At 44.2% G+C, this 14,590-nt stretch overlaps 1 protein-coding gene across 2 annotated transcripts in view; it reads left to right on the forward strand.

Moving 5' to 3' along the window:
• The window catches only part of ABLIM3 (actin binding LIM protein family, member 3), a 156,308-nt gene extending 144,362 nt beyond the window's left edge, over positions 1-11,946 (forward strand). The window contains exons 21-24 of one of the 2 annotated variants that reach the window (XM_006863855.1): positions 1,776-1,836; positions 2,550-2,557; positions 3,063-3,143; positions 9,829-11,946. In XM_006863855.1, the coding sequence (XP_006863917.1) occupies positions 1,776-1,836; positions 2,550-2,557; positions 3,063-3,143; positions 9,829-9,942 (264 nt within the window). In that variant the 3' untranslated portion in view covers positions 9,943-11,946. The remainder of the gene's footprint in view (positions 1-1,775; positions 1,837-2,549; positions 2,558-3,062; positions 3,144-9,828) is intronic. The other variant, XM_006863856.1, reaches the window with a different exon arrangement.
• Positions 11,947-14,590: the final 2,644 nt, after the last annotated feature.

Raw genomic sequence — 14,590 nt, forward strand, 5'->3', positions numbered from 1 at the left:
AGTCTAAACAAAGGCCTGGGTGAAAGGAGGGGCCACTCCATGAGAAGATCTGCAGGAGCCATCCAGATGGAGGGAAGCATTGTGTAAAAGACTCTGGTGGGATGGGGACAGAGGGCCTGAGCCAGTGTGGCTGGGGCAGAGGGTGTGAGTCAAAGCTGGGGAGGGGTACACTGGGTCAGACATCAGAAGTTGCCAACAGGTGCACTATGTGATCCAATTAGGGTGTATTCAGAAGTTTTTTTCTTTCTGTTTTTTATTGTTGTTAGAAATATATATAGCAAAACATCAATTTCTACATGTACAATTCAGTGACATTGATTACATTCAAGTTGTGCAACCATTCCCACTTCCTTTTCTGAACTGTGCCACCTCCAGTCACATAAACTCACTCCCCATCAAGCTTCCCATCTAACTGTTGTCAGTTTCATCTATGCCAAAAAATTTGGAATTCAGCTACCTGGCCGACCAATTGGAAGAGACCCATTCATATTTGGTGCCCATTCAAAAAAAAAGTGGAGGCTGAGGCAATTAACTTGGCTTAGGTCACATGCCCACGTCTCTCGTACTTTGGACATGTTCTCAGGAGGGATCAGTCCTTTGAGAAGGTTATCATGCTTGGTAAAGTGGAGGATCAACAAAAAGAGGAAGACGCCCTTTCATCAAGATTGATTGGCACAGTGGCAGCAACAATGTCCTCAAATATAACAGTAATTATGAGATGGTGCAAGAAAGAGCAGTGTTTTCTTCTCTTGTGCATAGGTGCTTGTAGATAGAGTGGGAACCAACTCAACAGCATCTAAAAACATCAGCAGACAGTTCTTAAAAGAGCACAAGGCTCAAGGCAAACAATCTTTATTAATTAAGCTAAACTATAGTTTGGTTTTAAGATGATGTTTGGAATACTTTTGGTTTAAGATTTAAAGATAGTCTCAGGGCAATAAATGAATTTCAGGGATACATCCAAGCTCCATGACTCCAGAAACTGACTCAGGGTTTTAATGTGGAGAAGAAAACCACAGAGAGACAGGAGTGGAAACTGGAGCCCCATTAGGTTTGTTATTGTTACGTGCCATCGAGTTGATACTGACTCATAGCGACTCCTACATACAACAAACAAAACACTGCAGGATCCAGCCTCATCATCACAATCATTGCTATGTTTGAGCCCATTGTTGCTGCCATTGTCCATCCATTTCAGTGAAGGGAAAGCATGAGATGAAATTCACCAAATGAATTAATATTTATGAGCTGGACTGCAAGGTCGGTTTGAACCTCAGATCAGCAGTTCACCCTCACCAGCCACTCCTCAGTGTTACTGAGTTGGAACTGACTTGATGGCACTCAACAACAAACAACAAGTACAAGGGACTTAAAAGAGTTGATGAAAAAAATCCATTATTTTAAAATTCCATTTTCCCATGAATTTTGGAAGCCCTCTCATAAGTGGTGGGTACTCTGCTAGGGATATGGTGGTGAGTTAAATCACCCAAACATAAGAGTCCTGGTGTGGCACTGCAGGATAAGCACTCAACCTCAAGTTCAGTTTGGACCACATGGTCGGCATTTCAAACTCACCAGCCGCTCCTCAGAAACCCTATACATGGGCACTATGGGCTGGAACCAACTCAGTGGCACTTAACAATAACAACATGAGACTGGGGCTTCTGAGAAAGCCTCAGGTCCCTCCCACCCAGCTCTGTTTTCTGGAGTTGGTGAGAATGTTAACGCACAGCAGTGAACTCATTTCAAGCCACCTGGCTTCTGTCTCCCTGCAGACACCCAGCGCAGACCTCTTCCACTATGACAGTATGAATGCAGTCAACTGGGGCATGCGAGGTGAGTACGGGTTGTGTGTCTGCCAGGAGGAGCCCCCGGGATGGTACAGAGACTTCGGAATTCCCCACTTACCACTTCTGCTCACCTACCACCAACAATGGCTGCAGATTCTGTCCAGACCCCTAGTTCCCCTTCTCTCTCACATCCCATTCCTTCCCTTACCCCTCTGCTCCCCTTATCCTCTCATATCTGGCCTTGGGTGATTGTCCCATCTGGATTTCCAGAGCCATCAGTCTGCCGTTCTTCCCCGTACTGCTCAACTAGAGTTGTCTGCCAGCCCCAGTGGAGAGAAACAGGTCAAATACACTGTTCTCACTAATGATTCTGTGAGCTTCCTGCCCACTTCTCCATCTCCACCAGCTTGTATAAGCAGGCAGGAGAAAGGCCCATACCAAAGCCCCAAGAGGATTCCTCCAAAAGCTGGAAGATCTTGCCCATTGGGTTTCAGGGTTACAGATTCTTCCTAGTTCTATTCTAAATATCTCTAAAATCAAGTTGTGTGAGGCCTGTATCTTCACATCAACCTAACCCCTAACTCGATCCACCTGTTATGCTCATACCAGCTTTGATTATCCTGCAGGGTGAATTCAGCCAGGACAGGGACCCTAGATGGTCATATGAGAGGAAAGGGTGGAGCCAGAGGCCAGTAGAGGAATACAAAGCAAAGACTGATGGGTTTCTGTTCTGTATGTCTCTCTCTTTTCTCTCTCCAGAGTACAAGGTAAAGGCTGTATGTAGACCCTGGAGGTCTCTAGGACCCTAGTATGGGAACCAGCATGTGGGTGATGGCACTTTCTATGCAAAGAAGAGAACAAGGATAAGTAACTCCCAAGGGTCCTTTCAAGACTAACATTTCTCTTCCCTCCTTCACCAAGAATTCTGCCCTAGATCTCTTGACTCCTGAGATCAGGCATGTCCCTTGAGTCTCAAGGACTCTCTGGAGGCTCACCAATTACCAAATACTGACATTTATATTCTGGAGGCCTTGTGCCCACATTACTGCCAAGCGCCACCAAGCTTAGCAGTACTAGGGGGCCTCTGGGGCCTTGCTTTTTGGAAGAAGCTGTCAGGCTGCTTGGCAACCCTAAGGGTGGTGGAACCAGACATTCCTCCAGACTTGAATCTCTGACCTCTTCTAGATAGAGGAGGGGACCCAGACATAAAACATACCTGAAAGGGGTAAGCTCACACCCTCACTCAGCTTAGAAATACTTCTTCCTCCTTAGATCTACCCTTATGAACTGCTGCTGGTGACCACGAGAGGAAGAAACAGACTTCCCAAGGATGTGGACCGGACTCGTTTGGAGGTGAGTGTAGAAAAACAGGTGGGAGGTTTTGAGTCTGAAGGGATTCCAGAGGTTCCCTGGTCTAACCTACTTGTGGGACAGGAGGAGGGGGTAAACTGGGGCTGGCAGACAAAATCAAGATGTGGACCTTAGGTTTTTCCTTGTGTTATTCTATGTGGGGTGGTGGATGACTCTGTAGGATAAACACTGGACTATGAACCACAATATCAGTCGTTCGAGCCCAACAGCTGCTCTCTGGGGAAAAGATGAAGTTTTCTGCTCCCACAAAGATTTACAGCCTCAGAAACCCTATACAGGATTCCTACAAGTCAGAACCAACTCAACAGTATTTAACAGCAACAACATTCTATGCTGCCTCCTATTCAATCCAATTAGCATCTGTGGTACACAACAACAGATTGACCCACCTGGACTGGTGCTTCAGTACGCGTAGGAGGAGAGTTAGATTTGGCTCCTGCCCTCAAGAGGCTTACAGTCTGGTTTATAAGAAGAAATGCACTGGTTGTCTGCAGGGTGGCACTAAAAACTAGTGAGTGTGGTAGGATAGGCTAGGGAAGGCAGTGGTGTGCAAAAGCCACCTATGTTCAAACTTTATTCTGCCATCACAAGGCAGGTAGCTTTGATCAAGTGACCACCTCCTAATCCTTAGTTTTCACCTCTGTAGAGTGGGTTGCCAAAAAAATTCAATGAATCTGTGCACCTAAAACCCTTCGCATTGACTAGGCACATATTGTTGTTGTTATGTGCCGTGGAGTCGGTTTCAACTCATAATGACCCTATATAGGGTTTCTGAGGCTATAAATCTTTGTGGGAGCAGAAAGCCTTCTTTTTCTTCCACAGAACAGCTGGTAGTTTCAAACTGCTGACCATGAGATTAGCAGCCTGATTCATAACCACTATGCTCTGCTCAATAAATGTTAGCTTGTTATTATTCAGAAAGGACCACAAAGGTCTGGATTGATGGACATTGGCTTTTGGAATGATTTGCTGAACTTTAAAAGTGAGCAGAGTTGGATAAATGGCCAGAGGGAGGAGAGCATTGCAAGCAATAGGAACAGCATCAAGGCCCAGGGGTGGGTCTGAGCATGCCACTAGGGCATACTAGCAATTCAGTCCACTTGGTGTAGAGCACCAGTTCCTAGTCCCCTCTGACCATGAGCACACTCGGCCCTTCACACCATAGAACCTCTGCCTTGCCTCTCCCTCTCCATAGAACACCCTGCCCATCTCAGGGATCCACTCCCATGATCCTTGTGGCCCAATCCTCCTTCACCACCTCCTCATAATGAGTCTTCCCAGGGTGTCCAGGTGCAGATCAAGCACCTCTCACTCCCTTTGTATCTGATCATCAGCTAATTCAGTTCCTCTACAGGTCCCTGGACTTTTTAGGGGTAAAGATTGTCCATCATCGACATCAACCACTGGGCCTACACTGGAAGAGGTGTCTGTCAGGAAATGTCTGTGATGTCAAATACAGGCTACTTAATGAAGATGGTACCCCTTGAGAAGGGCAGAGGAGTCACCCTTGACTTGTAGAGAGTTGGGAACCAGGAATCCCCGGGTAGTATAAACAGTTAACATCCTTGGCTACTAAACTGGAAGGTTGGAGGTTCAAATCCACCAACAGGCACCTAAGAAGAAAGGCCTGATGATCTAGTCATTGAAAACCTATAAAGAACAGTTCTACTCTGCCACCCATGGGATTATCAGGGGTCAGATCAATTTAAAGCAACTGGTGTAGATGGTTGGTACAGATGATGGAGGTTCTGAGGGGACAAGAAGTTCTGGGAATCTTTCCAGCCCTAGATACTGGGGTAACAGATTAAGAAAGTGAATGGTTTGTCCCACATTCATAACAAGGCCCTCCTTTCACTATCAGTCAGTGTCTGCAGTGCTGAAGGGACAGCTCCCACAGCCAGCCAAGGAACCATGACTAAGAGCTGGGAAATGGTTCAGCACTTGGTTGATCCTACCTGTTCTCCTACATCCTACAGGACACCCAGGAGTTCAACTCTCCCTGAGCACCAGAATCACCCAAGGACATTCTTTAAAGACACCAATACAAGGCCTCACCAAGACCAATTAAATCACACTACAAGGACGTGGTCCAGGCATTCACAGTTTTAAAGCTCCCCAGGGAACCCTAATGTATGATCAGAGCTGAGGCCACTGGGCTGCAGGCATTGCCCTAGATCCCTGTACTAGGGAGGGGACTGAAGGAAGGAGACCCTGAATCTGTCCTTGGGGAACTAAGAGCATAGACATTCATCCAACCAACACATACTTATTGAGAAAACCTATTACAAAAAGATTTCAAAGAGACATGGAAATATAGAATTATAATATTTTTCCACCAAATTTTTGAAGCTCCTTCATATGTATATATGTCAAGTACTGTTAAAGATGCTTAGGAAATATCCATGAACAAAACAGGCAAAGACCCCTTCAGCTTGTATTCAATCATGAGAAGACAGGCAGGAAAAAGCATTGATAATAAATGATGCTAGAAACTCTGATTGTGCTGCGAGTTAGGCATTAGGCTTCTAAACACAAAGTCTCTGGTTCAAACCCGCCAGCCACTCTGTAGGAGCAAGATGAGGCTGTCTGCTCCTGTAAAGATTTACAGTCTTTACAGTAGTAAATTGAAATAGACTTCATGGCTCTGGGTTTGAGTTTGGGGTGCAATATGTAGGGAGTCCTGGTGTGCCACTGTGGGTTAATGTGCTGGACTGCAAAGTCATTTTAAACCACAAGGTTGGCAGTTCAAGCTCACCAGCTGCTCCTTGGAAATCTTATACAGGGTCACTTTGGGTTGGGACAAACTCGATGGCACTTAACAACAACAACAACAACAATAGCATGCTAAATGGTAATGAGTGCTGTGGAAAAGGAGAGCAGAGTTGGGGGTGCTAGAGTTAGGTAGAGGAACAAGTTATTTTAAATTGGGGGTCAAAGAAAGTTTCATTACAAGCATGGCATTTGAGTAAAAAGTTGAACTAGGTGAGGAAGTCAGCCTTACTTACATAAAAAGAAAGAGTCCCTCAGTAACTCATATAGGTTTTTGACTCAACTCATTTGATGGCTAAAAGATAGGCTGGAGATTCAAGTCCTCCTAGAAATACTCAGTACAAAGGCGTGACAATCTATTTACAGAAAATCAGGTATTAAAAATTCTATAAAGCCCAGTTATATTTTGACACATATGGGGTCTCTAGGAATTGGAATCAACTCAGTGGTAACTGGTTTGGTCTTTTATATAATCCAAGAAAAACATTTGAGGCAGAAGTAACAGCCAGTGGCAAGGCCCTACCAAGGACAGGCCTGGTGTATTTGGGGATAGCAGGAGGCAGTGTGGCTGGGTTAAATGAGTGCAGAGGAAGACGGAGGAGGTGAGGTCAGAGGGAAAGGGATCAGATCACAAGCGTCCCAAGACTTCACCTTGAGTGAAACAAGGGACCATGGTAGATTCTGAGCTGAGGGGGGTTACATACCAGCCACATGACAGTAGTGATAGTGACCCACAACCGAGTGCTCACCACACACTCATCTCACTCACCTTCACAGTACCCAGGAGGCGGGTACTGAAATGCTCTGATTTTTAAGAACTGGAGGCTGAGGCAATTAACTTGGCTTAGGTCACATGCCCATGTCTGCTTGTACCCTTAATCTTTCTGTTGTGACATCTGTGTGAATGTAAAATGAACAGGCTGGCTTTAGGTATCTAAGAAGTTGGAAGAGAAAAAAGGCTTGAGCTAGCCCACAGAGGAGGGAGAGAAGTTCAAGTGTCCTTTCAGCATCATCTGTTGTTTTGATTGAACCATTGAATCTATTCTGACTCACAGTGACCATGTAGGACAGAGTAGAATTGTTCCATAAGATTTCTCAGCTCTCTTTGTTACAGAAACAGATCTCCAGGGCTTTTCTCCTAAAAAGATCAGCATTCATTGTACCGCCAGGGCTCCTTAGGCTGAATCTGTTGTTATGTGCCATCAAGTTCATTCCAACTCACATTAGCCCTATATGTCAGAGTAGAACTGTCCCCATAGGGTTTTGTAGGGAGCAGATTGAAAGTCAATTCTCCCATCACTTGTTTGGTTAGCAGTCAAGCACTTAACCAGTGTGCCACCAAGGCTCCTTAGGCTTCATCTACCACTACCTTATATCAAACCTCGTAAAAAAGGGTTTGAGCACATTAGAGGAAACCAGCTGAAGAACCAATAGTAACCATTAGCAAAATGTAATTCCATTACGGTTTCCCTCAGTCTTTAGTATGGAAGGGCCAGAGGGAAGAACGCCCTCCTACACAAAGCATTTTTTCAGCACTCACATGTGTAAAAGTAAAACAAATATGGACCAGTCGATGGCATGAAAGAAGAGGGGCACTATCTGGACTGGCAGAAACTTGACAGTCTTAAGAACAAAATGGTGTAAGTGGATGTTCTTTGACTCCTTACTCAAATGAACCAACTCTAAAAATGCATTTTTGTGGCAATTAGGGAAATTTTGTTGTGTTCATGGAATTGTGTGGACAAGTATTTGTAAGATACATCTGAAAGTGGGGGTGACTTGACATAGTGTATCTCTTGTTAAGTGCCATCGAGTCTATTTCAAATACTCACAATAACTCCATATGACAGAGTAGAAAACCCCATAGGGTTTTCTTGGCGGTCACATTTACAAGAGCAGATAACCAGGTCTTTCTCCCACAGAGCAGCTGAGTGGGTTCAAACTGCCAGCTTTTCAGTTAACAGTCAAGTGCTTAACCATTGCACCACCAGGGCTCCTATGACACAGTGTCTAGGGTTTGCTTTAAAACACTTCAGCAAAGAAAGCAAGAAAGGAAATAAATGAAGTAAGAGGATCTTGGCAAAATTCTCAAGACAAACTTGACAATTACTATATCTGAGTAATGTACATGGTTGTGCATTATACTGTTTTCTCTAGTTTTGTGTATTTTTGAAAATTTCCATAATAGAAAGACTTGGTTATGATTTTTTTTTTTTTTTTTTTTTTATGGGCCAGACCACAGGGGCAGAGAGTATTTGGAATCAGAGATCTAGGCTTTACTCTCAGTTCCGCTACTAACCTGTCTTCCTTCCCTTTTTCCCTCTTGGCCAAGTATGTAGTTTTAGTTCTCTTGAGTATTGATTTTCTTATGAAATTGGATAAAAATAATTTTTAGTTTTCAGAGTGGTAGAGAAGCTTAACTGAGAAAAAAGAGGATACAAATGCAGTTAAAGACGACTGAGTGTAATAGAAATGCAGCAAGGAATTGTTGGTGTTAATCAGTACTGGTAAGAATTAAAGGGAGTCCCTGGGTGGTACAAACAGCTAATGAGCTCAGCTGCTACCTGGAGGTTGGAGGTTCAAGTCCATCCAGAGGCACTTCAGAGGAAAGACCTAACAATCTGCTCCTGAAAAATCAGCCACTAAAAGCACTTATCGATCAAAGTTCTACCCTGACATACAGTGAGGTCACTATAGGTCAAAGTCAACAGCAACAGGCTTTAAATAAATTGAGTTAAAGTCACCAGGAGCCAGAGATACCTATCAAAAGTGTCAAAGTTACCTTTGCTTGAAGTTGTGAAATTATGACCAAAGTACTGGGTCACAGAGACAGTAGGCAGACAACTAGCTATGTGTTGGGTGACTTATACATGACCCTCAATGCATCTCCTACCAGCTTGCTAATGTAACTGCTACTAACAGGTCAGAGCAGTAAGCCCAGTAAGTTTGCACAGACAGGCTGTATGCATGACATTTCTCTTTTTAAACTTAATTTTAACTTTTTAGTTTGAAAAATATCAAGCTTCCAGAAAAGTTGCAAAAATAGTACAATGGGAAGTTAGCTGTTGTTGTTAAGTGCAATAGAGTTGGTTCCAACGCATAGCAACACTGCGTAGAGTTTCCAAAGAACAACTGGTGGGTTTGAACTGCTGACCTGTGGATCACAGTCCAATGCTGATCCTACAACACCACACCAGGGGTCATGTACCGTCACCAGGTGCACCAATTCTTAGCATTTTGCTGTATCTTTAGTGCCTGCCATGCATTTCTCACACTAATAGCGTTGACAATATATCACACTTACCAGGCTGATTGAAAAAGGAGGGAGGGAAGGAGGAAATAAAGGGCAGAGAAACCTCTCCTGGCATGCAGAACTTTATTTGATCAACAGTGAACAATGTTTGATCCTATGTTTACTTATTTTTGTGTAAGAGATGAAAGGACGTAACAGTGGTGGAGAACTATGAACAGTAATGATTTCATGGTCGGTCTTGAGGAACAGCCTCCCAGGCCATTTGTAAAAAATATTAATTAAGAGAAAACGCATCCTGCAGTCTTGAAAATACCTCCATTTCCTCCCAAAAAGGAATAGGATAGCATTGTTCCATATTTGGTTTTGGACTCAAAATGCCTGGGGCAAGGATGAAGAAAGGTGAGGTAGGCCATAAGCTTAGGCAAAGCATGCCTTTAGGCAATGGAGGCGCCAAAATAGGAAGCCACAGAGAGTCAGGGCCCTGCAGAGGCCTCTCTCCCAGGAGACACTCATTCACCCAATTGTTCATCCTGCAAATACTTATCGCAAGCCTTCCCCAGGCCCCACACCTGCCTCCACCACCCACCAGCCTTCACCTCCCATCCTCATGCTGTTCTCCCTTTGTCTTCTCCCACCTCCTTTCAGCGCCATCTGTCCCAGGAAGAGTTCTACCAAGTCTTTGGCATGACCATCTCTGAGTTTGACCGGCTGGCCCTCTGGAAGAGGAACGAATTGAAGAAGCAAGCCCGGCTGTTCTAGGCGGAGGCTCTATAAATATATATGCATTTATATAAAGATATATGTATAGTCCTCTCTTATGTAATGGGACACACTGCCTGCCATGAGACTTGCTTGTCTGTACTGCCAGGCGAGCCCATGTCATCGAAATATTTTGATGCTCTTTACCTTCTCTTTTCTAAGTGCTGTGGAGTTTGGGAAGGGATTTGAGGGGGACTCCTGCCCTTTTACTGGGGGTTCTTTTTATATGGAAACATCTGTCCTAACTCAAGTCCCCTGATCCCCAACTCTTCTTTCCTAGAGGTGCCTGAAGAAGTCTCTCTTCTTTCTGCTTCTTGGCCCTTTGTCCCAGGTTTCCAGGGCTGATACTGACCATGCAGTTTTCACACCTTATTGGCCCCAGAGGGGCCCCCCCAAAGGAGATCCATAGGGATCACCCAAAGTCACAGAGCACCTTTGAGAACCATGAAGAACTTTCTCATCACCCCCAACTAGGTGGTCAGTGCTCTCTGGGGGTGATGTGGTCACAGACTTACAAGTATGGGGTCAGATCCACTCGTCACACCAGTCAACAGAAGTGAACAGGGCCTTGGCCTCTCCTCAGCTCTGTAACTCTCTTCTTTCTGCCCTTTATCCTTCCCTCTCCCTTGTCCACATCTAGAACTCCTGGTAGAAAAAGAAAAAAGGCCCTTGTGTTCCCTCCCCCACTTCTGAATGGCCCCATAGCCTGGCCTCTCTGGCCCTAATTTGGAGAGCAGAGAAAAGGGGAGGGAACTGGGGTGGGGAATAGAGGAGGGCACCTGTTGGAATTGGAGCTGCAGAACCACCTGGACCCTACTCTCCCTCACTTCTCCCAGCACTTCCTGACACTTCTGTCTTTCGAGGAGAGGTCCATTCCTGCAGCCTATATTCTTCAGCCTTACTACAATCTATGTGCCTGACAACTCAACACACCACAGGGCTTATGTTCCCATTATAGCTCCAACTGAACAACTAGACAGACAACCTCTAATTGCCCTGCTAGAGGTGACGTACGTCACATCCTGAAGAAAGGCTTTAGGTCTGTGCCTCTTGGTTCCTGGGCCCAAGGGCAATTGTACCAGTCCTCTGCCAACCCTCAGCCCCCTCTGCAAAGATGGCCTTGTTTACGGGGCTCTTACTTTTGGAAGAGTACTGCTTGTGGGATTCCATCATGAAGGGTTGGTCAGCATTGCTGGTGATCATCCTGGAATTCCTTGGTGCCTCCTGCTGTCTGGAGCAGGAGTGAAAAGCTTCACCTTCTCTCCTCCTCTCTCCAAACCCTCAACCCTGAGGTGATGCTTGTTAGGTGGGCTGTTCCTTCAGAGAGTCACCTAAGGCAGATCACTTGGAGGTCATGGAGGAAGGTGAAGAAGTACAAGTGATGTAATAGTGGCTCTCAAGAGGCTGGTCATGTGACACAGCAAATGTAGAACTGCATGCAATTCGACAAACCTTCGCAGAGCACTTGCTGATGCTGAGCACCTGCTGTATACTGAGCACTGAAGTGGGAAGGGGGGTGCAAACACTGAGATGAATCAGCGTGGTCCTCTTGATAGTGGGTACAGTAAGTAAGACATGTGCCCAAACTCAACGGATATAAGATAGAAAGTGATAGGAGAGGGCATGAGAAAGTGTGGCATTGCTAGAAAGACCTATGCAGCGGTTTGCAGACCAGGAGAGCTTTCTGAAAGAAATTGTGTTTGGGAAAAATTCAAGAAGGATCTTCTGTAAACTGAGAAAAGACTGGATACTGGAAGTTAAAGGGTGATGGGATGAGGGGCCAGAAGGGAGGTCTCATATGCTTTCACTTAACATATCTACCCTCCCTGAAACTTCTCTTTTTAGCCAATGTCTTTCAACTATCCTGACCCTTTAGAAATGTCCCCAGCCAGACACAATCATCAAAACTGCCTCATTGTCACTGGTTAAGAACTTGGCGAGATTGAAGGGCTTTTGTTGTTGTTGGATATTTTTGTTTCCCATAAAAGCACATCATTTCAACCCAGACCCGTGTCTTTCTGTTGTGTTCTAGTGTGAGTGGAAATGAGTGAAATAGAAAAAGGCTGCAACATGATCATTTTTTCAAAATAAAAGGGACCACTCCTTTGGCCTCAACTTATTCCGTAAAATGAGAACGTTTAAAGAGGTGAGCACTTCACAGATTACTTCCTGCAGAACGCACACAGCTGTGATGTGGATGGATGTTTCAACAATGACAGCAAAGAAATCTTGTGATCAACAGTAATAACTCCTCATTGATGAACACCAACTATATGCCACATTCTGTGTGAAGGACTTTATACCCATCATCTCATTAAAGTCCCAGGTTGTGGTAGCAATCCTGGATAGGGTTTCCAAGGAGCAACTGGTGAGCTTGAACTGCTGACCTTGCAGTTCAAACAGCCTTTGCAGTCTGGCGCATTAACCCACAGTGCCACACCAGAACTCCTGGTACAGCCATTATTGTCCCCATCTCATCATTGAAGAAATAGCTCTGAAGAGGACACACGATTACCATTAGTGGAGCTGAGCAGCCATTGAACACTGATTGGAGAGACCAGCTGATCCACTCTTATCAGGATGACAACAAAGAGCTCCCCATTCAAAGTTACTTAAACCCTAAAATATAGGTGCAGGACTTTGTGATGCCTTGGGAGCCCAAGTTCTTTATATCTTTTCACCCTATCATCCTTAGCATGTTAGCTTTCTCCTCAAGTGTATCCCCTCATGTTTGCAAAAGACTGCTGTGGTTCCAGGCACCATATCCTCAGACAACCATATCAAAACACAGGAAAGTAATTTCCCTATATGTGTCTATTTCAACCAGAAAAACATCCCCAGAAGCTCTCAGCAAACTTCCCAGTGGCCAGAACCAAGAAATACATGCCATACCTTTGGTACAAATACTGGGAAATTGAGTATTTGGCATTTTCAGTCTTGTTGGTGGGAAGTGAGTGTCCTGCTCACAAGGAAGAGGAGACACAGGATAGAAAAGAAATGGCCACTGTGTAGGTGAGTCGATGCCTCACCAAGTAGGTCAAAGAACACATTGTGTGGTGGTAGTGAAGTGATTTAGAAAATGATAGTGGTCATGGTTGTACAACATGATGAGCTTGAACAATGCCAGCGAATTAAACCTGTAAAAAATGTTGACTTAACAAATGTTTTGTCATATATACTTGTACCACAAGGAAAATAACAGAGAGGACTGAAGAAAACCATTTTAGAAAGAATACGTTTTCACTTTCTGTAAACACTTGCAATACACATTACCAAGTGTTCTGAGAAGTCCTACAGGACTTGTTTCATAAACAAATCTGGCTAAAGTCTGATTAAGAAATGTTGGACTTAGTACATTTCATCTGATCCAAGATGAACACTTTTTATTCACATTTTAACATTGTTGAAAGCGAAATATGGCTTAAAATTAAAAGTACTTGTGGTTTCCTTCCTGACCTCTCATTCTATGATTCTTCCAAAATAACCAATTCTAACTATTATCCCCATCACCATTCCCCTGGACAGATGATTCAAAGTGTAAAAGGACATGAAAATGTTCTCTATTCCCTGAATATACAAGTTGTTGTTGTCATTAGGTGCCATTAAGTCATTACCAACTCATAGCAACCTTATGCACAACAGAACTAAACACTGCGCAGTCCTGCAGCAACCTCACAATCGCTACTACACTTGAACAATTGCTGCTGCCACTGTGCCAATCCATCTCATTGGGAGTCTCCCTCTTTCTCACTGACCCTCGACTTTACCAAGCATAATATCCTTTTCCAGAGACTGGTCCTTCCTAATAATATGTCCAAAGTATGAGACGAAGTCTGGCCATCTTGGTTTCTAAGGAGCATCTGGCTATACTTCCAACACAGTTCTTTTGGTGGTCATAGTACCTTTAATATTGTCCTCCAACACCATAACTCAAATGTATCACTTCACCTGTCTTCTTTATTCATTGTCAAACTTTTACATGCATATGAGGTCACTGAAAATTCCATGGCTTGAGTCAGGTGCACCTAAGATCTCAAACTGACATTTTTGCTCTTGAATTCTTTAAGAGGTCTTATGAAGAATATTTGCCTAATATGATAACATCATATTAGTGACAGTTTTGGCATAAAACCAAACAGCCACCACTCATCTATCTGTCGTGTTGTGGTGGCTTGAGTTGCTGTGATTCTGAGGGCTATGCCACCGGTATTTTAAATAACCAGCATGGTCACCCATGGTGGACAGGTTTCAGATGAGCTTCCAGACAAAGACAGACTAGGATAAAGAGTGATGAACTACTTCCGAATTATTAGTCACTGAAAACCTTATGAATAGCAGAGAAACACTGTCAGATACAGTGCCAGAAAATGAGCCCTTCAGGTTGGAAGGCACTCAAAATGTGCCTGGGGAAGAGATGCCTCCTCAAAGTAGAGTTGACCATGATGACATGAATGGAGTAAAGCTCCTGGGAGAAAAGCCCAAAGAACCTTCATTTGCTGATGGGGCACAACTCAAAATGAAGAGAAACAGCTGTAAACATCCATTGAAAATCAGAATATGGAATGTACGAAGTATGAATCTGGGAAAATTGAAAGTTGTCAAAAATGAAATGGAACGCATAAACATCGATATCTTAGTGAGCTGAAAT

The sequence above is a fragment of the Chrysochloris asiatica genome, unplaced genomic scaffold (assembly GCF_000296735.1).
Source record: "Chrysochloris asiatica unplaced genomic scaffold, ChrAsi1.0 scaffold00057, whole genome shotgun sequence".
Taxonomy (NCBI): domain Eukaryota; kingdom Metazoa; phylum Chordata; class Mammalia; order Afrosoricida; family Chrysochloridae; genus Chrysochloris; species Chrysochloris asiatica.